Below are 24586 nucleotides of genomic sequence, written 5' to 3' on the forward strand. Positions count from 1 at the left end.
CTCCCCCGATCCATCGCTCGGCGCTCGATTGCTCCTCCACGGCGCCACTTCCGCCTACCCCGTGATTGGCAGCTCCGGCCGCCAATGGGAGAGAGGGGAGGGGGTGAGCGGTGCCCAATCGGAGCGCGCGGGTGCGGAGGGGGCGGGGCCTCGGCGGCGGCGCGAGGCAGCGGCGGGAGCCATGAAGTGAGGGGGGGGAGGGGCGGGAAAAGGGGGGGAGGGGGCGTTTGGGGGGGATTTTGGGGGGATTTGGGGAATTTTGGGGAGTTTTGGGGGAATTTGGGGAATTTTGGGGGAATTTGGGGAATTTTGGGGAGTTTTGGGGGAATTTGGGGAATTTGAGGCGAGTTCGGGGGAATTTGGGGGGATTTAGGGGGAATTTGGGGGGATTTTGGGGGAATTTGGGGAATTTGAGGCGAGTTTGCGGGAATTTGGGGGGATTTAGGGGGAATTTGGGGGGATTTTGGGGAATTAGGGGGGATTTTGGGGGATTTGGAGGAGATTTTGGGGATTTTGGGGGGAATTTGGGGAATTTGAGGCGAGTTTGGGGGAATTTGGGGGATTTAGGAGGAATTTGGGGGGATTTAGGGGATTTGGAGGAGATTTTGGGGAATTTTGGGGGGATTTTGGGGAATTTTGGGGGAATTTGGGGAATTTGAGGCGAGTTTGGGGGAATTTGGGGGGATTTAGGGGGATTTTGGGGGAATTTGGGGGGAATTTAGGGGAATTTGGAGGAGATTTTGGGGGGATTTTTGGGGGGATTTGGGGATTTTGGGGGAATTTGGGGAGTTTTGGGGAATTTGGGGAATTTGAGGCGAGTTTGGGGGAATTTGGGGGGATTTAGGGGGAATTTGGGGGATTTGGAGGAGATTTGGGGGGATTTTGGGGGGGATTTGGGGATTTTGGGGGGAATTTGGGGAATTTGAGGCGAGTTTGGGGGAATTGGGGGGATTTAGGGGGAATTTGGGGGATTTTGGGGGGATTTAGGGGGATTTGGAGGAGATTTTGGGAGGATTTTTGGGGGGATTTGGGGAGTTTTGGGGGGAATTTGGGGAGTTTTGGGGGATTTGCGGGGATTTTGGGGGGATTTAGGGGGATTTTTGGGGGGATTTGGGGATTTTTGGGGGGACTTTGGGGAATTTTGGGAGTTTTGGGGAATTTGTGGGGATTTTGGGGAATTTTGTGGGGATTTGGAGGAGATTTTGGGGGAATTTTGGGGGATTTTCGGTGTTTTGGGGGGGAATTTTGGGGGTTTTCGGAGGAACCTGAGGAGATTTTGGGGTGACTTGAGGGAATTTGGGGAGATTTGAGCCACCCCTGCGCCCTGTCCCCCCCACACACAAAATAAACTCCCCAGATCCCTCGGGATCCACCCCTGGGATCCACTGGATCCCCCAGGCTGAACGTGCACGGGCTCCTGGTGCTGGTCCAAACCCCAAAACCCCAGAACTCCCCAAATCCTCCCCAAATCCACCCCAAATCCCCTTGAAAATTAAAAAAAAAAAACAAAACAAAACAAAAACACACTCAAATCCCTTGGGATCCACTCCCGGGATCCACTCGATCCCACCGGATCCCTCGGGCTAAGCACGGGCGGGCTCCTGGTGCTGTTCCAAACCCCAAAACCCCCCCCCAAAAAACCCCCTGAGATCCATCCCCCGGGGATCCGCCCCCTCCCGGGATCCACTCGATCCCAGCGGATCCCGCAGGCTGAACGTGGACGGGCTCCTGGTGCTGTTCCCCTACGAGTTCATCTACCCCGAGCAGTTCTCCTACATGCTGGAGCTCAAGCGCACGCTGGATGCCAAGGTGGGGATCCGCCGGGGATCCGCCGGGGGGGGGGGGGGGGGGATCCCTCGGGATCCGGGACCACCCCCACCCCCACCGACGTGAGCGCCCCTCCCCCATCCCCCATCCCCCAGGGCCACGGCGTGCTGGAGATGCCGTCGGGGACGGGGAAGACGGTGTCGCTGCTGGCCCTCATCGTCGCCTACCAGCGGGTGAGCGGATCCCGGGGGGGGGATCCCGGGGGATCTGGATGGGGCTTTGGGGGGGATCTGCAAGACCCTGGTGGATCCCAGGGGGTCCTGATGGTTCCTGGAGGATCCAGATTGTTTTTTGGGGGGGGGGGGGGGATCTCGGGGGGATCTGGAAGGGTTTTGGAGGGTCCTGGGGGGGTCCTGGTGGATCCCAGAGAGTCCTGGTGGTTCCTGGAGGATCCTGATGGGTTTGGGGGGTCTTGGGGGATCCTGATGGGTTTGGGGGGGTCTTGGGGGATCCCAGGGGAGATCTTGGTGGATCTGGAGGGGTCTGGGGGGGTCCTGGAGGCTCCTGAGGGTCTCTGGTGGATCCCGGAGGATCCTGATGGGTTTGGGGGGGGGGATTCCAGTGGATCCGGGGGGATCTGGAGTTTCCTGGTGGGTCCTGGTGGATCCCAGAGGATCCTGATTGGGGGGGATGGTGGGATTCCAGTGGATCCCCGGGGATCCGGGGGAATCCCGGGGGATCTGGAGTGTCCTGGTGGATCCCGGCGGCTCCCTGGGGAGCCGGGGTGATCCCAGTGGATCCCAGCAGATCCCAACCCCCGCCCCAGGCCCACCCCCTGGACGTCTCCAAGCTGATCTACTGCTCCCGCACCGTGCCCGAGATCGAGAAGGTGAGCGGCGATCCCGGCGGGGATCCCGGGGCGGCAGGGTCCCCGGGAGGATCCCTGAGGGTCGGGGATCCCGCCCGGCAGGTGGTGGAGGAGCTGCGGAAGCTGCTGGGCTGCTACGAGCGGGACCTGGGGGAGCCGCTGCCCTTCCTGGCGCTGGCGCTGAGCTCCCGCAAGAACCTCTGCGTGCACCCCGAGGTCAGGGCCCGGGGATCCCGGGGATCCGCGGGGATCCGCGGGGATCCGGGGGGGATTTAGGGCTCGGGGGGGGTCGCAGGGATCCTGGGGGCAGGGGGGAGTGCAGGGATCCCAGGGGGATCCCACGGGATCTGGGGGGATCTGGGGGGATTTGGGGTCAGGGGGGTCTGGGGGGCAGGGGGGAGTGCAGGGATCCAGGGGGATCCCAGGGGTCTGGGGGGATCCGGGGGGATTTGGGGTCAGGGGGGTTGCAGGGGTCTGCGGGGCAGGGGGGGTACGGGGATCCCAGGGGATCCCACGGGATCTGGGGGCATCCGGGGGGATTTGGGGTCAGGGGGGTCTGGGGGGCAGGGGGGGGTACGGGGATCCCAGGGGATCCCACGGGATCTGGGGGGCTTTGGGGGGGATTTGGGGTCAGGGGGGTCGCAGGGGTCTGGGGGGCAGGGGGGAGTGCAGGGATCCAGGGGGATCCCAGGGGTCTGGGGGGATCCGGGGGGGATTTAGGGCTCGGGGGGGGTCGCAGGGATCCTGGGGGGCAGGGGGAGTGCAGGGATCCCAGGGGATCCCAGGGGTCTGGGGGGCTCCGGGGGGATTTGGAGTCAGGGGGAGTGCAGGGATCCCGGGGGATCCCACGGGATCTGGGGGGATCCGGGGGGGATTTGGGGTCAGGGGGGATTTGGAGTCAGGGGGAGTGCAGGGATCCGGGGGATCCCAGGGGTCTGGAGAGATCCAGGGGAAGCTGGGGGTCAGAGGGAGCTGCGGGGGGCAGGGGAGTCGCAGGGATCCCAGGGGATCCCACGGGATCTGGGGGCATCCGGGGGATTTGGGGTCAGGGGGGTTGCAGTGGTCTGGGGGGAGTGCAGGGATCCCGGGGGATCCCAGGGGCCTGGAGAGATCCAGGGGAAGCTGGGGGTCAGAGGGAGCTGCGGGGGGCAGGGGAGTCGCAGGGATCCCAGGGGATCCCAAGGATCTGGTGGCAGTGGGGGACGGGTGGGGATTTTGGGCACTCGGTGGGAGGATCCTGGGGATCCGGTACTGAGGGTTGGGCGGGATCTGGATCCTGAGGGGGACTGGGGGGGTTGGGGGGAGGGTCCCAGAGCTTTGGGTGGATCCCAGCGGATCCCATTCCCGCAGGCTTTGGCTCCGTGGTCTGGGGAGGAGGCGGGGGCGGGGGTGGGGGTGTCACGGGGGTCTCAGGGCTGCGTGTGCGGATCCCCGCGGATCCCAGCGGATCCCCGCAGGTCTCGGCGCTCCGCTTCGGGAAGGAGGTCGACAGCCGCTGCCTGGCCCTGACGGCCTCGTACCTGCGGGATCCCCCCGAGGGGCCCCGGCCCAGCTGCAGCTTCTTCCAGGTGATCCCCGGGGGGATCCCGGGGGATCTGAGAGGATCTGGGGGGTCCCAGAGGGATCCTGGGGGGGCTCAGGGAGCTCCTGGAGGGGGTTTGGGGGGGTCCCAGGGGGTCCTGAGGGATCTGGGGGGGGGGGGGGGAGGGGGTCTCTCAAAGGGTTCCAGAGGGATCTGGGGGGGATCCTGGGGGATCTGAGGGGATCTGGGGGTGCCAGAGGGTCTCAGGGAGGTCCCGGATGGGGTTTGGGGGTCCCAGAGGGTCCTGGGGGTGTCCCAGAGGGTCCCTGAGGGATCTGGGGGGATCCTGAAGGGATCTGGGGAGTCCCTGAGGGATCTGGGGGGATCCTGAAGGGATCTGGGGGTCCCTGAGGGATCAGGGGGGATCCTGGGGGGGGGGTGGTGTGCCTGTTCCCCAAAGGATCCCCTGGGACCCCCCCATTGGGCCCCTCATTCACTTTGGGGTGCCCCCAGCCCCATTTCGGGGTCTCCCCTCCCCATTTTGGGTGCCCCCAGCCCCATTTTGGGTGCCCCCAGCCCCATTTTGGGGTGTCTCCTCCCCATTGTGGGTGCCCCCAGCCCCATTTTGGGTGCCCCCAGCCCCATTTTGGGGTGTCTCCTCCCCATTTTGGGTGCCCCCAGCCCCATGTCGGGGTCTCCCCTCCCCGCGTTGGCGCCCCCAGCCCCATTTCCCCCCAGGAGTTCGAGGCGCGGGGCCGGCAGAGCCCCCTCCCCTTCGGGGTCCACAACCTGGACGATCTGCGCAGCCTCGGGCGCCAGCGCGGCCTCTGCCCCTACTTCATGGCCCGCTCCTCGGTGAGCCCGAAAACACCCCGGAATATCCTAAAAACATCCTAGGAATATCCTGAAAATATCCTGAAAATATCCTAAAAATATCCTGAAAGTGTCCTGAAAATATCCTGAAAATGTCCTGAAAATATCCTAAAAATATCCTAAAAATATCCTGAAAGTGTCCTGAAAATATCCTAAAAATATCCTGAAAATATCCTGAAAGTGTCCTGAAAATATCCTGAAAATATCCTGAAAGTGTCCTGAAAATATCCTGAAAATGTCCTGAAAATATGCTGAAAATATCCTAAAAATATCCTGAAAATATCCTGAAAATATCCTAAAAATATCCTGAAAATATCCTAAAAATATCCTGAAAATATCCTGAAAATATCCTGAAATTGTCCTAAAATATTCCAAATTATCCCCAGCTGCCCCTCCTCATGGCCCGCTCCTCGGTGAGCCTGAAAACACCCCGGAATATCCTAAAAACATCCTAAAAATATCCTGAAAATATCCTGAAAATATCCTGAAAGTGTCCTGAAAGTGTCCTGAAAATATCCTGAAAATATCCTGAAAATATCCTAAAAATATTCTGAAAATATCCTAAAAATATCCTGAAAATATCCTAAAAATATCCTGAAAGTGTCCTGAAAATATCCTGAAAATATCTTAAAAACATCCTAAAAATATCCTGAAAATATCCTGAAAATATCTTGAAAATATCCTGAAAATATCCTAAAAATATCCTGAAAGTGTCCTGAAAATATCCTGAAAATATCCTGAAAATATCCTAAAAATATCCTGAAAATGTCCTGAAAATATCCTAAAAATATCCTAAAAATATCCTGAAAGTGTCCTGAAAATATCCTGAAAATATCCTGAAAATATCCTGAAAATATCCTAAAAATATCCTGAAAATATCCTAAAAATATCCTAAAAATATCCTGAAAATATCCTAAAAATATCCTGAAAGTGTCCTGAAAATATCCTGAAAATATCCTAAAAATATTCTGAAAATATCCTAAAAATATCCTGAAAATATCCTGAAAATATCCTAAAAATATCCTGAAAATATCCTAAAAATATCCTGAAAATATCCTAAAAATATCCTGAAAATATCCTGAAAATATCCTAAAAATATCCTAGAGATATCCTGAAAATATCCTGAAAATATCCTAAAAATATCCTGAAAATATCCTAAAAATATCCTGAAAATATCCTGAAAATATCCTAAAAATATCCTAGAAATATCCTGAAAGTGTTCTAAAAATATCCTAAAAATATCCTGAAAGTGTCCTGAAAATATCCTGAAAATATCCTGAAAATATCCTGAAAATATCCTGAAAATATCCTAAAAATATCCTAGAAATATCCTGAAAGTGTTCTAAAAATATCCTAAAAATATCCTGAAAGTGTCCTGAAAATATCCTGAAAATATCCTGAAAATATCCTGAAAATATCCTGAAAGTGTCCTAAAATATCCCAAATTATCCCCAGCTGCCCCTATTTCATGGCCCGCTCCTCGGTGAGCCCAAAAACACCCCGAAAACAGCCCGAAATATCCTAAAAATATCCTGAAAATATCCTGAAATTGTCCTGAAATACCCTGAAATTGTTCTAAAATATCCTGAAATTGTCCTAAAATAGTCCTAAAATGTCCAAAAATATCCTGAAAGTGTCCTAAAATATCCTGAAATTGTCCTAAAATAGTCCTAAAATACCCTAAAATATCCTGGAAGTGTCCTAAAATATCCTAAAGTATTCTAAATTATCCGCAGCTGCCCCTACTTCGTGGCCCGCTCCTCGGTGAGCCCGAAAACACCCCGGAATATCCTAAAAATATCCTGAAAATATCCTAAAAATATCCTGAAAGTGTCTTAAAATATCCTGAAATTGTCCTAAAATATCCTGAAGTTGTCCTAATGTATTCTAGAATATCCCCAGCTGCCCCTACTTCATGGCCCGCTCCTCGGTGAGCCCGAAAACACCCCGGAATATCCTAAAAATATCCTGAAAATATCCTGAAAGTGTCCTAAAATGTCCTAAAATATCCTGAAAATATCCTGAAATTGTCCTGAAAATATCCTGAAAATATCCTGAAAATATCCTGAAAGTGTCCTGAAAATATCCTGAAAGTATCCTGAAAATATCCTGAAAGTGTCCTGAAAATATCCTGAAAATATCCTAAAAATATCCTGAAAATATCCTGAAAATATCCTAAAAATATCCTAAAAATATCCTAAAAATATCCTGAAAGTGTCCTGAAAATATCCTAAAAATATCCTAAAAATATCCTGAAAGTGTCCTAAAATATCCTGAAATATCCTAAAATATCCTAAAAATATCCTGAAATATCCAAAAATATCCTGAAATTGTCCTAAAATATCCTGAAAGTGTCCTAAAATATTCTGAAATATCCTAAAATATCCTAAAATATCCTAAAAATATCCTGAAAGTGTCCTGAAATATCCTGAAATTGTCCTAAAATGTCCTAAAATATCCTGAAATTGTCCTAAAATATCCTAAAAATATCCTGGAAGTGTCCTAAAATACCCTAAAATATCCTAAAATATCCCCAGCTGCTCCCTCCTCATGGCCCGCTCCTCGGTGAGGAACCCCAAAACCAGCCTGGGACACCCCAAAAGCTCTCTGAGAGCCCCAAAATTTCCATAAAACCCCAGGAGTGACCCCAAAACCCCCCTGAGTGACCCAAAACCCCCGGGGGAACCCCAAAAACACCCTAAAACCCCCCAAAACCCCATGAGTGACCCCAAAATCACCCTAAGACCCCAGGAGTGACCCCAAAACCCCCCTGAGTGACCCCAAAACCGCCCTAAGACCCCAGGAGTGACCCCAAAACCATCCTGAAACCCCCCAGACCATTTTGGGAACCCCAAAACCACCCTAAATCCCCCCAAAACCCCCCTGAGTGACCCCAAAACCCCCGGGGGAACCCCAAAACCACCCTAACCCCCCCCAAAACCCCCCTGAGTGACCCCAAAATCGCCCTAAGACCCCATGAGTGACCCCAAAACCATCCCGAAACCCCCCAACCCTTTTGGGAACCCCAAAACCACCCTAAATCCCCCTAAACCCCCCTGAGTGACCCCAAAACCCCTGGGGAACCCCAAAACCACCCTAAATCCCCCCAAAACCCCCCTGAGTGACCCAAAACCCCCGGGGGAACCCCAAAACCGCCCTAAAACCCCCTGGGGAACCCCAAAACCACCCTAAATCCCCCAAAACCCCCCTGAGTGACCCCAAAACCCCCGGGGGAACCCCAAAACCACCCTAAATCCCCCCAAAACCCCCCTGAGTGACCCCAAAACCCCCGGGGGAACCCCAAAACCGCCCTAAAACCCCCTGGGGAACCCCAAAACCACCCTAACCCCCCCCAAAACCCCCTGAGTGACCCCAAAATCGCCCTAAGACCCCAGGAGTGACCCCAAAACCATCCTGAAACCCCCCAGACCATTTTGGGAACCCCAAAACCACCCTAAATCCCCCCAAAACCCCCCTGAGTGACCCCAAAACCCCCGGGGGAACCCCAAAACCACCCTAACCCCCCCCAAAACCCCCCTGAGTGACCCCAAAATCGCCCTAAGACCCCATGAGTGACCCCAAAACCATCCCGAAACCCCCCCAACCCTTTTGGGAACCCCAAAACCACCCTAAATCCCCCCTAAACCCCCCTGAGTGACCCCAAAACCCCTGGGGAACCCCAAAACCACCCTAAATCCCCCCAAAACCCCCCTGAGTGACCCCAAAACCCCCGGGGAACCCCAAAACCGCCCTAAAACCCCCTGGGGAACCCCAAAACCACCCTAAATCCCCCAAAACCCCCCTGAGTGACCCCAAAACCCCCGGGGGAACCCCAAAACCACCCTAAATCCCCCCAAAACCCCCCTGAGTGACCCCAAAACCCCCGGGGGAACCCCAAAACCGCCCTAAAACCCCCTGGGGAACCCCAAAACCACCCTAACCCCCCCCAAAACCCCCTGAGTGACCCCAAAATCGCCCTAAGACCCCAGGAGTGACCCCAAAACCATCCTGAAACCCCCCAGACCCTTTTGGGAACCCCAAAACCACCCTAAATCCCCCCAAAACCCCCGGGGGAACCCCAAAACCCCCGGGGGAACCCCAAAACCACCCTAAAACCCCCCAAAACCCCCCTGAGTGACCCCAAAACCCCTGGGGAACCCCAAAACCACCCTAAAACCCCCCAAAACCCCCCTGAGTGACCCCAAAACCGCCCTAAGACCCCAGGAGTGACCCCAAAACCATCCTGAACCCCCCCAGACCATTTTGGGAACCCCAAAACCACCCTAAATCCCCCCAAAACCCCCCTGAGTGACCCCAAAACCCCCGGGGGAACCCCAAAACCCCCGGGGGAACCCCAAAACCACCCTAAAACCCCCCAAAACCCCCCTGAGTGACCCCAAAACCCCTGGGGAACCCCAAAACCACCCTAAAACCCCCCTAAACCCCCCTGAGTGACCCCAAAACCGCCCTAAGACCCCAGGAGTGACCCCAAAACCATCCTGAACCCCCCCAGACCATTTTGGGAACCCCAAAACCACCCTAAATCCTCCCAAAACCCCCCTGAGTGACCCCAAAACCCCTGGGGAACCCCAAAACCACCCTAAATCCCCCCAAAACCCCCCCTGAGTGACCCCAAAACCCCATGGGGAACCCCAAAACCACCCTAAACCCCGCAAAACCCCCCCCTGAGTGACCCCAAAACCCCCCCCGGAAACCCCAAAACTGCCTCAGTGACCCCAGAAATGTTTTGGGGTACCCTAAATCCCCCCAAAACCCGCAGCTGGCCCACGCCATCGTGGTGGGGTACAGCCACCGCTGCCTGCTGGACCCCAAAATCCACCCTGGGGAGCCCCAAAACCGCCCTAACCCCCCCCCGAGTGGCCCCAAAACCCCGTGAGTGACCCCAAAGCTCTTTTGGGGTACGCTAAAACCCCGAAACTCGGCAGCTGGCGCACGCCAACGTGGTGGTGTACAGCTACCACTACCTGCTGGACCCCAAAATCGCGGGGCTGGTGTCGGCCGAGCTCGCCCGCTCCTCGGTCGTGGTGTTCGACGAGGCGCACAACATCGGTGAGAGCCCGGACCCCAAAACCCCGAACCCCAAAACACCGAACCCCGAAACACTGAACCCCAAAACCCCAAAACCCAAAACACCGAACCCCAAAACTCCAAACCCCAAAACCCCAAAACACTGAACCCCAAAACCCAAAACACTGAACCCCAAAACCCCGAACCCCAAAATCCTGAACCAAATCCTGAACCCCCAAACCCCAAAACCCAAAACACTGAACCCCAAACCCCAAAATCCTGAACCCCAAACCCCAAACCCCAAAACCCCGAACTCTAACAACCCCAAAACACTGAACCCCAAACCCCAAAACACTGAACCCCAAAACCCAAAACACTGAACCCCAAAACACTGAAGCCCAACCCCAAAATCCTGAACCCCAAAACCCAAAACCCTGAACCCCAAAACCCCGAACCCCAAAACACTGAACCCCAAACCCCAAAATCCTGAACCCCAAAACCCAAAACACTGAACCCCAAAACCCCGAACAAAATCCTGAACCCCAAAACCCAAAATCCTGAACCCCAAACCCCAAAACCCCGAACCCCAATAACCCCAAAACACTGAACCCAAAAACCCCGAACCCCAAAAACACCGAACCCCAAACCCCAAAATCCTGAACCCCAAAACCCCGAACCCCAAAACACCAAACGCCAAAACCCAAAATCCTGAACCCCAAAACCCCAAAACTCCGAACCCCAATAACCCAAAAACACTGAACCCAAAACTCCAAAACCCCGAACCCTAATGACCCCAAAACCCTGAACCCCAAAACCCTGAACCCAAAACCCCAAAACCCCGAACCCCAATAACCCCAAAACCCCGAACCCTAATAACCCCAAAACCCTGAACCCCAAAACCCTGAACCCCAAACCCCAAAACCCAAAACAATGAACCCCAAAACCCCAAAACTCCGAACCCCAATAACCCCAAAACCCTGAACCCTAATAACCCCAAAACCCTGAACCCCAAAACCCTGAACCCCAAACCCCAAAACCCCAAACCCCCAAAACCCTGAATCCCAAATCCCGAACCCCAAAAACCCCAAACCACCAAACCCCAACACCCCAAAACCCAAAAACCCCTGAACCCCAAAACCCCAAACCCCAATAACCCCCAAACCCCAAACCCTGAACCCCAAAAACCCAAAACCCCAACACGCCAGAGCCTCTTGGGGAGTCCCCCAGGGGGTTTGGGGTCACTAAGGGGGTTTTTGGGGTCACTTAGGGGAGATTTGGGGTCACTCTGGGGGTTTTGGGGTCACTCAGGGGAGATTTGGGGTCACTCGGGGGTTTTGGGGTCACTCTGGGGGTTTTGGGGTCACTCTGGGGGGTTTGGGGTCCCCCAGAGCGGTTTTGGGGTCACTCTGGGAGTTTTGGGGTCACTCAGGGGGGTTTGGGGTCACTCTGGGGAGATTTGGGGTCACTCTGGGGGTTTTGGGGTCACTCTGGGGTGTTTGGGGTCACTTGGGAGATTTGGGGTCACTCAGGGGGGTTTGGGGTCACTCAGGGGGTTTTAGAGTCATTCTGGGGGTTTTGGGGCCACTCTGGGGTTTTTGGGGTCCCCCAGGGGAGATTTGGGGTCACTCTGGGGGGTTTTGGGTCACTTAGGGGAGATTTGGGGTCACTCTGGGGGTTTTGGGGTCACTCAGGCGTGTTTGGGGTCACTCAGGGGAGATTTGGGGTCACTCTGGGTTTTTGGGGTCACTCTGGGGGGTTTGGGGTCACTCAGGGGGGTTTGGGGTCACTCTGGGGAGATTTGGGGTCACTTAGGGGAGATTTGGGGTCACTCTGGGGGTTTTGGGGTCACTCAGGGGGTTTTGGGGTCACTCAGGGGAGATTTGGGGTCACTCAGGGGGGTTTGGGGTCACTCAGGGGTGTTTGGGGTCACTCGGGGTTTTGGGGTCACTCAGGGGAGATTTGGGGTCACTCTGGGGGTTTTGGGGTCACTTAGGGGGGTTTTGGGGTCACTCTGGGGGATTTGGGGTCACTTGGGAGATTTGGGCGGGTCACTCTGGGGAGATTTGGGGTCACTCTGGGGGTTTTGGGGTCATTCGGGGGTTTTGGGGCCACTCTGGGGGTTTTGGGGTCACTTAGGGGGGATTTTGGGGTCTTCAGAGGAGATTTGGAGTCACTCTGGGGGGTTTTGGGGGTCACTCAGGGGGTTTTGGGGTCACTTAGGGGAGTTTTGGGGTCACTCAGGGGGTTTGGGGTCACTCAGGGGGGATTTTGGGTTCTTCAGAGGAGATTTGGGGTTCCCCGGTATTTTGGGGGTTTTTTTTGGGGTTTTTGTGTGGTTTTGGGCGCTGTTTTTGGGGTGGTTGTGGGGTTTTTGGGGTTCCTGACCCCGGAGCCCCCCAGACAACGTGTGCATCGAGGCCATGGGAGTGACCATCACCCGCCGGACGCTCGACCGCTGCCAGGCCAACGTGGCCGCGCTGCAGAGCTCCGTGCAGCGGTCAGCGGCGCGGGGGGGTTTGGGGCAGGGTTTGGGGTTTGGGGTCAGGGTTTGGGGTTTGGGGTCAGCGGGGTCAGCGGGGTTTGGGGCAGGGTTTGGGGTCAGGGTTTGGGGTCAGGGGGGTTTGGGGGCAGGGTTTGGGGCAGGGTTTGGGGTCAGGGTTTGGGGTCAGGGGGGTTTGGGGGCAGGGTTTGGGGCAGGGTTTGGGGTCAGGGTTTGGGGTCAGGGGGGTTTGGGGGCAGGGTTTGGGGCAGGGTTTGGGGGTCAGGGTTTGGGGTCAGGGGGGTTTGGGGGCAGGGTTTGGGGCAGGGTTTGGGGTCAGGGTTTGGGGTCAGGGGGGTTTGGGGCAGGGTTTGGGGTCAGGGTTTGGGGGTTGGGTCAGCGGGGTCAGGGGGGTTTGGGGTCAGGGTTTGGGGTCAGCGGGGTCAGGGGGGTTTGGGGGCAGGGTTTGGGGTCAGCGGGGTCAGAGGGGTTTGGGGGCAGGGTTTGGGGTTTGGGGTCAGCGGGGCCAGGGGGGTTTGGGGGCAGGGTTTGGGGTTTGGGGTCAGCGGCGCCGGGGGCTCGGGGTCAGGGGGGTTTGGGGTCAGGGTTTGGGGTTTGGGGTCAGCGGGGCCGGGGGCTCGGGGCAGCGGGGCCGGGGGCTGGGGGCTCGGGGTCAGCGGGGCCAGGGGCTCGGGGCAAGGGTTTGGGGTCAGCGGGGGTTTGGGGTTAGTGGGGTCAGGGGGGTTTGGGGTCAGGGTTTGGGGTTTGGGGTCAGCGGGGCCGGGGGCTCGAGGCAGCAGGGCCGGGGGCTCGGGGTCAGGGTTTGGGGTTTGGGGTCAGCGGCGCCGGGGGCTGGGGGCAGCGGGCCGGGGGGTCGGGGGCTCAGGGTCCGGGTTTGGGGTCAGGGGGGTTTGGGGTCAGGGTTTGGGGTCAGCGGGATCGGGGGGCTTTGGGTTCAGGGGGTTTGGGGTCAGGGGTTTGGGGTCAGGGGGTTTGGGGTCAGGGTTTGGGGTCAGGGGGGTTTGGGTCAGGGTTTGGGGTCAGGGGGTTTGGGGTCAGGGGGGTCAGGGGGGTTTGGGGTCAGGGTTTGGGGTCAGGGGGTTTGGGGGTCAGGGGGGTCAGGGGGTTTGGGGTCAGGGTTTGGGGTCAGGGGGGTTTAGGGTCAGGGGGCTTGGGGGCAGGGTTTGAGGTCAGTGGGGCCAGGGGGTTTGGGGTCAGGGGGTTTGGGGTCAGGGGGGTCAGGGGGGTTTGGGGTCAGGGTTTGGGGTCAGGGTTTGGGGTTTGGGGTCAGGGTTTGGGTCAGGGGTCAGGGTTTGGGGTCAGGGGTTTGGGGTCAGCGGGTTTGGGGGGCTTTGGGGTCAGCGGGTTCGGGGTCAGGGTTTGGGGTTTGGCGTCAGGCTTTGGGGTCAGGGGCTTTGGGGTGCTCAGTGGGGTCAGGGGGGCTCTGGGTTCTCAGGGGCTGTTTGGGATCTCAGGGATGGATTTTGGGATCCGTTTCGGGATCAAGGACTCGGCTTCCTGGTGCGGGTGGGCCGTGGGTGGCTTTGGGATCTCAGGGGTGGGGTTCGGGATCTCAGGGGGTTATTCGGGATCTCGGGGGTTATCTGGGATCTCAGGGGGTTTTCAGGATCTCAGGGGTTATTTGGGATCTTGGGGGATTTTAGGGATCTCAGGGGGTTATTTGGGATCTCAGGGGGTTTTCAGGATCTCAGGGGGTTTTTGGGATCTCGGGGTTATTCGGGATCTCGGGGGTTATTCGGGATCTCAGGGGCTATTTGGGATCTCATTGTTTTTGGGATCTCGGGGGTTATTCGGGATCTCAGGGGGTTATTCAGGATCTCAGGGGGTTTTTGGGATCTCAGGGGTTATTTGGGATCTCAGGGGGTTTTTAGGATCTCAGGGGTTATTTGGGTTCTCAGGGGGTTATTTGGGATCTCAGGGGGTTTTCAGGATCTCAGGGGGTTATTTGGGATCTCAGGGGGTTTTTGGGATCTCATTGTTTTTGGGATCTCGGGGGTTATTGGGATCTCAGGGGTTATTTGGGATCTCGGGGGTTATTCGGGATCTCATTGTTTTTGGATCTCAGGGGTTATTCGGGATCTCGGGGGTTATTTGGATCTCATTGTTTTTGGGATCTCAGGGGTTATTCGGGATCTCGGGGGTTTTTGGGATCTCAGGGGTTATTCGGGATCTCGGGGGTTATTCGGGATCTCATTGTTTTTGGGATCTCGGGGTTATTTGGGATCTCGGGGGTTATTTGGGATCCCTTTCAGGATCAAGGAGTCGGATTCCCGGCGCCTGGCCGACGAGTACCGGCGCCTGGTGCAGGGGCTGCGCGAGGCCGGGGCCGCCCGCGAGTCCGACCTGTTCCTGGCCAACCCCGTCCTGCCCGACGAGATCCTGCAGGGTACGGGATCCCCGGGATCCGCCGGGATCCCCCGGGATCGTGGGAACCCCCAAAACCCCCGGGATCCGCCCCAGAATCCTCAGGGTTCCCCGAGTTCGGCCCAGGGAGGCTTTTGGGGTCTGGGATCCCCCAGGATCTGCTGGGATCCACCAGGATCATGGGAGCCCCCGGAGTCATTGGGGTGAGTTTGGGGTTTTGGGCTGGCTCTGACCCCGTTTTTTACCCCGTTTTTTCCCCATTTTCCCCCCATTTTTTACCCAGTTTTCCCCATTTTCCCCCATTTTTTACCCAGTTTTCCCCATTTTCCCCCGTTTTTATGCCGTTTCTCCCCGCTGCAGAGGCCGTCCCGGGCAGCATCCGCACGGCCGAGCACTCTGTGGTTTTTGGGGTGGTTTTTGGGGTTTTGGGGTGTCTCTGACCCATTTTTACCCTGTTTTTCCCCGTTTTTTACCCTGTTTTTCCCCATTTTTTACCCTGTTTTTCCCCATTTTTCCCCAATTTTCCCCCGTTGTTTATGCCGTTTCTCTCCCGCTGCAGAGGCCGTCCCGGGCAGCATCCGCACGGCCGAGCACTCTGTGGTTTTTGGGGTGGTTTTTGGGGTTTTGGGCTGTCTCTGACCCCGTTTTTTTACCCTGTTTTTTCCCCATTTTTCCCCCGTTTTTTTCCCCATTTTTACCCTGTTTTTCCCCATTTTTTACCCATTTTCCCCCGTTTTTATGCCGTTTCTCCCCGCTGCAGAGGCCGTCCCGGGCAGCATCCGCACGGCTGAGCACTGTGGGTTTTTTGGGGTGGTTTTTGGGGTTTTGGGCTGTCTCTGACCCATTTTTACCCTGTTTTTTCCCATTTTCCCCCTGTTTTCCCCGTTTTTTTCCCCATTTTCCCCCGTTTTTATCCCATTTCTCCCCGCTGCAGAGGCCGTCCCGGGCAGCATCCGCACGGCCGAGCACTCTGTGGGGCTTTTTGGGGTGGTTTTTGGGGTTTTGGGCTGTCTCTGACCCCGTTTTTTACCCTGTTTTTCCCCATTTTTACCCTGTTTTTTCCCCATTTTTACCCTGTTTTTCCCCATTTTCCCCCATTTTTTCCCCGTTTCTCCCCGCTGCAGAGGCCGTCCTGGGCAGCATTCGCACGCCTGAGCACTTTGTGGTTTTTGGGGTGGTTTTTGGGGTTTTGGGCTGTCTCTGACCCATTTTTTACCCTGTTTTTTCCCCATTTTTTACCCTGTTTTTTCCCATTTTTCCCCCGTTTTTTTTTCCCCGTTTTCCCCTGTTTTTTTTCCCCGTTCTTCTCCCCGCTGCAGAGGCCGTCCCGGGCAGCATTCCGCACGGCCGAGCACTTTGTGGTTTTTGGGGTGGTTTTTGGGGTTTCGGGCTGTCTCTGACCCATTTTTACCCTGTTTTTCCCCCATTTTCCCCCTTGTTTTTTCCCCATTTTTACCCTGTTTTTTCCCATTTTTCCCCCGTTTTTCCCCGTTTTCCCCCTGTTTTTTCCCCGTTTCTCCCCGCTGCAGAGGCCGTCCTGGGCAGCATCCGCACGGCTGAGCACTGTGTGGTTTTTGGGGAGGTTTTGGGGTTTTGGGGTGGTTTTTGGGCTGTCTCTGACCCCATTTTTACCCTGTTTTTCCCCATTTTTACCCTGTTTTTCCATTTTTCCCCGTTTTTTCCCCATTTTCCCCCGTTTTTTTCCCCGTTTCTCCCCGCTGCAGAGGCCGTCCCGGGCAGCATCCGCACGGCCGAGCACTTTGTGGGGTTCCTGCGGCGCTTGGTCGAGCACCTGCGGGCGCAGCTGCGGGGACCCCGCGTGCAGCAGCTGAGCCCCCCGGCGTTCCCTGCGGGAGCTGCGGGAGCGGGTCTGCATCGACCGCAAGCCCCTCAGGTCAGGGCACCCCAAAAACGGCCTTGGGACCCCAAAAAACCCCCCAAAAAACCCCAAAACCCCCCAAAAATGGGTTCTGACCCCCCTAAAGAGCCCCCCGGCGTTCCTGCGGGAGCGGGGCTGCATCGACCGCAAACCACCCCCCAGGTCAGGGCACCCCAAAAACGGCCTTGGGACCCCAAAAATGGGATTGGGGCCCCATCAAATGGGATCTGCACCCCAAAAAAATGGGATTGGGACCCCCCAAAATGGGTTCAAGACCCCAAAAAATGGGATTGGGACCCCCAAAATGGGTTCAAGACCCCAAAAAAATGGGATCAGCACCCCGAAAAAAAACCCGTTAGGAGCCCTAAAAACCCCCAAAAAGGGTTCTGCACCCCAAAAAGACCTGAAAAAATGGGATCTGTGCCCAAAGATGGGATTGGGACCCCAAAAAAAAAAACCCAAAAATGGGTTCGGGACCCCAAAAAAAACCTTTTCCTTGGGGTTTTTGGGGTCCCTGGGGTGGTTTTTGGGTTTTTTCAGGTGGTTTTTTGGGGCCCCCAGGGGGGTTTTGGGGTCCCCGGGGTGGTTTTTTGGGTTTTTGGGGTCCCTGGGGTGGTTTTTGGGGTCCCTGAACCCCGAATTCGGCCCCCCCAGGTTCTGTGCCGAGCGGCTGCACTCCCTGCTCCGCACCCTCGCCCTCCCCGACGTCGCCGACTTCTCCCCGATCACCCTGGTGGCCAACTTCGCCACGCTGGTCAGCACCTACAGCAAAGGTGGGGCCAAAAACACCCCAAAAACACCCCAAAAGTACCCCTAAAATACCCCAAAAATACCCCAAAAAAAACCCAAAACCATGGTCAGCAAAGGTGGGGCCAAAAACACCCCAAAAACACCCAAAAGTACCCCTAAAATACCCCAAAAAACCCCAAAAATACCCTCAAAATACCCCAAAACCATGGTCAGCACCTGCAGCAAAAGTGGGGCCAAAAACACCCCAAAACACCCCAAAAACACCCCCAAAATCACCCCTAAAATACCCCCCAAAAAAAACCCCAAAAATACCCCCCAAATACCCCAAAACCACCCCTAAAATACCCCAAAAAAACCCCAAAATACCCCAAAACCATCGTGAGCACCTACAGCAAAGGTGGGGCCAAAAACACCCCAAAAACACCCCAAAAGTACCCCTAAAATACCCCCAAAATACCCCAAAACCATGGTCAGCACCTGCAGCAAAGGTGGGGCCAAAAACCACCCCCAAAAACCAAACCTGCCCCAAAACTCCAAATTCCCCCCAAAAAAAAACCCAAAAAAACCCCAAATTGCCCCAAAAAAACCCAAAATTCTCCCAAAAACCCCCAAAATTCCCCAAAATCCACCCAAAATTCCCCCAAAAAACCCCAAAATTCCCCAAAATTCCCCCCAAAAAAACCCCAAAATTCCCCAAAATTCCCCCAAAAACCCCAAAATCCCTCCAAAAAACCCCCCAAAAAAAAACCCCAAAATTCCCCAAAAAACCCAAAATTCCCCCAAAAAACCCAAAAATTCCCTGAAAATCCTGCCCAAAACCCCAAAATTCCCCCCAAAAATCCCCAAAATCTCCCCCAAAAACCCAAACCCCGCCCCAAAACTCCAAATTCCCCCCCAAAAAACCCCAAATTGCCCCAAAAATCCCAAAATTCTCCCAAAAACCCAAAACTCCCCCCCAAAATTCCCCCAAAAAAAACCCCAAATTGCCCCAAAAAAACCCAAAATTCTCCCAAAAAACCCCCAACATTCTCCCCAAAAACCCCAAAATTTCCCCCAAAAAAACCCCAAAATTCCCCCAAAAACCCAAACCCCCCGCCCCAAAACTCCAAATTCCCCCCAAAATTTCCCCAAATTCCCCCAAAATCCCAAACTCCCCCCAGGGTTCACCATCATCATCGAGCCCTTCGACGACCGCACCCCGAGCATCGCCAGCCCCGTGCTGCACTTCAGGTGCGCCGGGGCGGCATGGGGGATGGGGGATTTGGGATTTTGGGGATTTTTGGGGGATTTTGGGGGTTTTTTTTGGGAGATTTTGGGATTTTTGGGGGATTTTTGGGTTTTTTTTGGGGGGATTTTGGGAGATTTTGGGGGGGGTTGGGAGATTTTGGGGGGATTTGGGGGATTTTGGGGGGTTTTGGGAGGGATTTTTGGGGGGGGTTTGGGCTTTTTTGGGGGGAGATTTTGGGATTTTTGGGAGATTTTGGGGGTTTTTTTTTTGGAGATTTTGGGATTTTGGGGGGGGTTTTGGGATTTTTGGGGTTTTTTGGGGAGGTTTTGGGGGGATTTTGGGATTTTTGGGGGATTTTGGGGGGGATTTGGGGGGGTTTTGGGTTTTTTTTGGGGGGATTTGGGGTTTTTTGGGGGGGATTTGGGATTTTTGGGGGGTTTTTGGGAGATTTTGGGATTTTTGGGGGATTTTTTGGGAGATTTTGGGATTTTTGGGGGTTTTTTTGGGAGATTTTGGGATTTTTGGGGGTTTTTTTGGGAGATTTTGGGGGGATTTTGGGGGATTTTGGGGGGATTTTGGGATTTTTGGGGGATTTTGGGGGGATTTCTGGGAGATTTTGGGGGTTTTTTTTGGGAGATTTTGGGGGGATTTTGGGGGATTTGGGATTTTTGGGGGATTTTTGGGGGATTTTGGGGGGGGTTTGGGAGATTTTGGGTTTTTTTTTGGCGAGATTTTGGGGGACTTTTGGAGAGATTTTTGGGGGATTTTGGGGGGGTTTTTTTTTGGGAGATTTTGGGATTTTTGGGGGATTATGGGGGGGATATTTTGGGAGCATATTTGGGGGATTTTGGGGGGTTTATTATGGGAGCATTTTGGGATATTTTGGGGGATATTGGGGGGGCTTTTTGGGTGGGTTCTGGGATATTAGGGGGGGGTTGGGATATTTGGGGGGTTTTAGGGAGATTTTGGGATTTTTGGGAGATTTTGGGGTTTTTATTTATGGAGATTTTGGGGGTTATTTTGGGAGGTTTTTGGGGGATAGGATTGGTGGGGGGATTTGGTCTTTTTGGGGGGGCATTTGGGGTTTGGGGTATTTTTGGGGGGGATGTTGTGGGTGTTAGGGGGTAGGTATTTATGGGGAGGGTAGGGGGATTTTGGCTATTTATGGGTTATATTGGGGGGGATTATGCGGGGGATTTTTGGGGTACCCCCCAGCTGCCTGGACGCGTCCATCGCCATCCGAGCCGGAGTTCGAGCTTCCAGTCGGTCATCGTCACCTCGGGGGTGAGAGACCCCCAAAAATCCCCCAAATCACCCCCAAAATCCCCCGAAATCACCCCAAAATCCCCTCATCGTCACCTCGGGGGTGAGAGACCCCCCAAATCACCCCAAAATCACCCCAAATCCCCCCAAAATCCCCCAGATTCACCCCAAAATCACCCCAAAATCCCCTCATCGTCACCTCGGGGGTGAGAGACCCCCAAAATCCCCCCAAAATCCCCCAAAAAATCACCCAAATCACCCAAAATCCCCCAAAAATCCCCCAAAATCACCCCAAAATCCCCCGAAATCACCCCAAAATTCCCTCATCGTCACCTCGGGGGTGAGAGACCCCCAAAATCACCCCAAAATCCTCCAAAATCACCCCCAAATCCCCCCAAAATCCCCCAGATTCACCCCAAAATCACCCCAAAATCCCCTCATCGTCACCTCGGGGGTGAGAGACCCCCAAAATCCCCCCAAAATCCCCCAAAAATCACCCAAAATCACCCCAAAATCCCCCAAAAATCCCCAAAATCACCCCAAAATCCCCCGAAATCACCCCAAAATTCCCTCATCGTCACCTCGGGGGTGAGGAGACCCCCAAAATCACCCCAAAAATCCCCCAAAATCACCCCAAAATCCCCCCAAAATCACCCCAAAATCCCCCAAAATCACCCCACAATCCCCTCATCATCACCTCGCCGGGGTGAGAGACCCACAAAATCACCCCAAAATCCCCCAAAATCACCCCAAAATCCCCAAAATCACCCCAAAATCACCCCAAATCACCCCAAAATCACCCCAAAATCCCCTCATCGTCACCTCGGGGGTGAGAGACCCCCAAAATCCCCCCAAATTCACCCCAAAATCCCCTCATCGTCACCTCGGGGGTGAGAGACCCCCAAAAATCTCCCAAAATTCACCAAATCCCCCAAAATCACCCCAAAATCCCCCAACATCACCCAAAAAATCCCAAATTCCCCAAAAAAACTCCAAATCCGTACCCGAACCCGCCCCAAAAATCCCCAAATCCCCCCCAAAATCCCCAATTCCCCCAAAAAAACCCCAGAATCCCCCCAAAAACCCCAAAATCCCCTCATCGTCACCTCGGGGGTGAGAGACCCCCAAAATCCCCCAAATTCACCCAAAAATCCCCCAAAATCACCCCAAAATCCCCCAAAATCACCCCAAAATCCCCCAACATCACCCAAAAAAATGCCAAATTCCCCAAAAAAACTCCAAATCCCTACCCAAACCCGCCCCAAAAATCCCCAAATCCCCCCCAAAAACCCAAAAATCCCCCATTCCCCCCCAAAAATCCTCAAAATTCCCCCAAAAAAACCCCAAAATCTCCCCCAAAAATCTCCAAAATTCCTCCCAAAACCCCAAAATCTCCCCCAAAAATCCCTATTTCCCCCCAAAAATCCCCAAAATCCCCCCAAAAAAAACCCAAAATCCCCCCAAAAATCCCCCAAATCCCCCAAAAATCTCCATTTCCCCCCAAAAAAACCCAAAATCCCCCCAAAAAAACCCAAAATCCCCCCAAAAACCCCAAAATCCCCCAAAAATCGCCAATTCCCCCCCCCAAAAATCCCAAAATCCCCCCAAAAATCCCAAATCCCCCCCAAAAATCGCCCCCACAGAACCCCAAATCCCCCCCAAAAAACCCCAAAATCCCCCAAAAATCCCCAAATCCCCCCAAAAACCCCAAAATCCCCCAAAAAATCCCCAATTCCCCCCTAAAAACCCCAAAATCCCCCCCCAAAAATCCCCAAAATTCCCCCAAAATCCCCCAAAAATCCCCCAAATCCCCCCAACCCCCCCCTCAAATCCACTCAACCCCCCCCCAGAACCCCAAAAATCGCCCCCAAATCCCCGACAAATCCCCGACCCCCCCCCTGCCCCCCAGACTTTGTCCCCGCTGGAATTTTACCCCAAAATCCTGGGGTTCCACCCCGTTACCATGGCAACCTTCAGCATGACCCTGGCCCGCACCTGCCTGTGCCCCATGGTGAGGAGGGGGCGTCTTGGGGGGCCGGGGGGGGGTTCTGGGGGGTCCTGGGGGAGTTTTGGGGGGTCCTGGGGGGGTCCTGGGTAGATTTTTGGGGGTTTTGGGGGGTCCTGGGGGGTTTTTGGGTGAGTTTTGGGGGGTCCTGGGGGGATTTTGGGGGGTCCTGGGGGGATTTTGGGGGGGATTTTGGGGGGTCCTGGGGGGTTTTGGGTGGAGTTTTGGGGGGTCCTTGGGGGGGATTTTGGGGGGTCCTGGGGGGATTTTGGGGGGGATTTTGGGGGGTCCTGGGGGGGTTTTGGGTGAGTTTTGTGGGGTCCTGGGGGGGATTTTGGGGGGTCCTGGGGGTCCTTGGGTGGGTTTTGGGGGGTCCTGGGGGGATTTTGGGGGGAGTTTGGGGGGGTCCTGGGGGTTTTAGGGGGGACTTTGGGGGGGGGTCTGGAGGGTCCTGGGGGATTTTGGGGGGTCCTCGGGGGGATCTTGGGGGGAGTTTGGGGGGTCCTGGGGGATTTTGGGTGGGTTTTGGGGGTCCTGGGGGATTTGGGAGGGGTTTGGGGGGACTTTGGGGGGATTTTGAGGGGTCCTGGGGGGGTTTGGGGGGGATTTTGGGGGGTCCTGGGGGGGTTTGGGGGGGATTTTGGGGGGTTTTGGGGGGGTTTCGGGGGGGTTTGGGGGGATTTTGGGGGGTCCTCGGGGGATTTTGGGGGGAGTTTGGGGGGTCCTGGGGGGATTTTGGGGGGTTTTGGGGGGATTTTGGGGGGAGTTTGGGGGGGTCCTGGGGGGATTTTGGGGGGAGTTTGGGGGGGTCCTGGGGGGTTTTGGGGGGAGTTTGGGGGGTCCTGGGGGGTTTTGGGGGGATTTTGGGGAGTCCTGGGGGGAGTTCTGGGGGGATTTTGGGGGTCCTGGGGGGAATTTGGGGGGTCCTGGGGGGGTTTTGGGTGGGTTTTGGGGGGTCCTGGGGGATTTTTGGGGGGTCCTGGGGGGATTTTGGGGGGTCCCGGGGGGTTTTGGGGGGATTTTGGGGAGTCCTGGGGGGGTTTTGGGGGGTCCTGGGGGATTTTGGGGGGTTTTGGGGGGACTTTGGGGGGGGTCTGGGGGGGTCCAGGGGGAGTTTTGGGGGGGTCCCGGGGGGGTTTGGGGGGATTTTGGGGGGTCCTGGGGGATTTTGGGAGTCCTGGGGGGATTTTGGGGGGTCCTGGGGGGTTTTGGGGGATTTTGGGGGGTCCTGGGGGGTTTTGGGGGATTTTGGGGGGTCCTGGGGGGTTTTGGGGGGATTTTGGGGAGGTCCTGGGGGGTTTTGGGGGGGTCCTGGGGGGGATTTTGGGGGGTCCGGGGGGGGGTTTGGGGGGGGAGTTTGGGGGGGTCCTGGGGCTGTTTTGCGGGGGTCTTGGGGGAATTTTGGGGTCCCTGGTGGTTTTTTGGGGTCCCTGGGGTTTTTTTGGGGGGTCCTGAGACATTTTTGGGGTCCCTGGGGGTTTTTGGGGGTCCCTGAGGGGTTTTTTGGGGTCCCTGGGGGTTTTCGGGGGCTCCCGAGGCATTTTTGGGGGTCCCTGGGGGGTTTTTGGCGTCCCTGGGGGCGTTTTTTGGGGTCCCTGGGGGTTTTCGGGGGCTCCCGAGGCATTTTTGGGGGTCCCTGGGGGGTTTGGGGGGTCCTGATGGGTTTTTGGGGTTCCTGAGTGTTTTTTTGGCATCCCTGGGGGGTTTTTTGGGGTCCCTGGGGGTTTTTTTGGGGTCCCTGGGGGGTTTTTGGCATCCCTGAGGGGTTTTTTGGGGTCCCTGCGGTTTTTTTTTTGGGTTCCTGGGGGGTTTTTGGGGTCCCTGGGGGTTTTTGGCGTCCCTGAGGGGTTTTTTGGGGTCCCTGGGGGTTTTTTGGGGTTCCTGGGGGTTTTTTGGGGTCCCTGGGGTTTTTTTTTGGGGTTCCTGAGGGTTTTTTTTGGGGTCCCTGGGGGGTTTTTTGGGGGTCCCTGGGGGTTTTGGGGGGTCCCTGGGGTTTTTTGGGGTCCCTGGGGGGTTTTTTTGGGGTCCCTGGGGGGTTTTGGGGTTCCTGAGTGGTTTTTTTGGGTTTCCTGGGGGGTTTTGGGGGGTCCCTGAGTGTTTTTTTGGGTTCCTGGGGGGTTTTTGGGGTCCCTGGGGGTTTTGGGGGGTCCCTGGGGGGTTTTTTGGGGTCACCCGCTGCGTCCCCCCCAGATCGTGGGCAGAGGCAACGACCAAGTGGCCATGAGCTCCAAGTTCGAGTCCCGCGAGGACATCGGTGCGCCTGCGGCAGAGTCGGCGCGGTTTGGGGGAGACTTGGGGGGTTTTTGGGGAGACTTGGGGGATTTTGGGGAGGACTTTGGGGATTTTGGGGTCGGGGGGATTCTGGGGAAGGGTCTCAGGGGCTTTTTGGGGTTTTTTGGGGGTGATTTTAGGGTGTTTTTTTGGGGGATTTGGGGGTTTTTAGGGGGGGATTTTAGGGTGTTTTTTGGGGGGATTTTAGTGTGTTTTTTGGGGGGATTTGGGTTTTTTTTTGGGGTTTTAGGGTGTTTTTGGGGGGATT

General features: G+C 55.7%; 1 protein-coding gene across 1 annotated transcript; it reads left to right on the plus strand.

Moving 5' to 3' along the window:
• Window positions 1–136: 136 nt before the first annotated feature.
• Window positions 137–24335, plus strand: ERCC2 (ERCC excision repair 2, TFIIH core complex helicase subunit). Its single transcript, XM_068177751.1, is given in 17 exon segments — window positions 137–186; window positions 1710–1809; window positions 1923–2000; window positions 2594–2656; window positions 2738–2851; window positions 4093–4203; window positions 4896–5012; window positions 9977–10100; window positions 12459–12555; window positions 14811–14944; window positions 16647–16777; window positions 16779–16816; window positions 17456–17574; window positions 18712–18781; window positions 19995–20063; window positions 21952–22053; window positions 24238–24335. Coding segments are annotated over 16 exon segments (1443 nt in total). The 5' UTR covers window positions 137–181; the 3' UTR covers window positions 22025–22053; window positions 24238–24335.
• Window positions 24336–24586: the final 251 nt, after the last annotated feature.

The sequence above is a fragment of the Anomalospiza imberbis genome, unplaced genomic scaffold (assembly GCF_031753505.1).
Source record: "Anomalospiza imberbis isolate Cuckoo-Finch-1a 21T00152 unplaced genomic scaffold, ASM3175350v1 scaffold_1028, whole genome shotgun sequence".
Classification (NCBI taxonomy): domain Eukaryota; kingdom Metazoa; phylum Chordata; class Aves; order Passeriformes; family Viduidae; genus Anomalospiza; species Anomalospiza imberbis.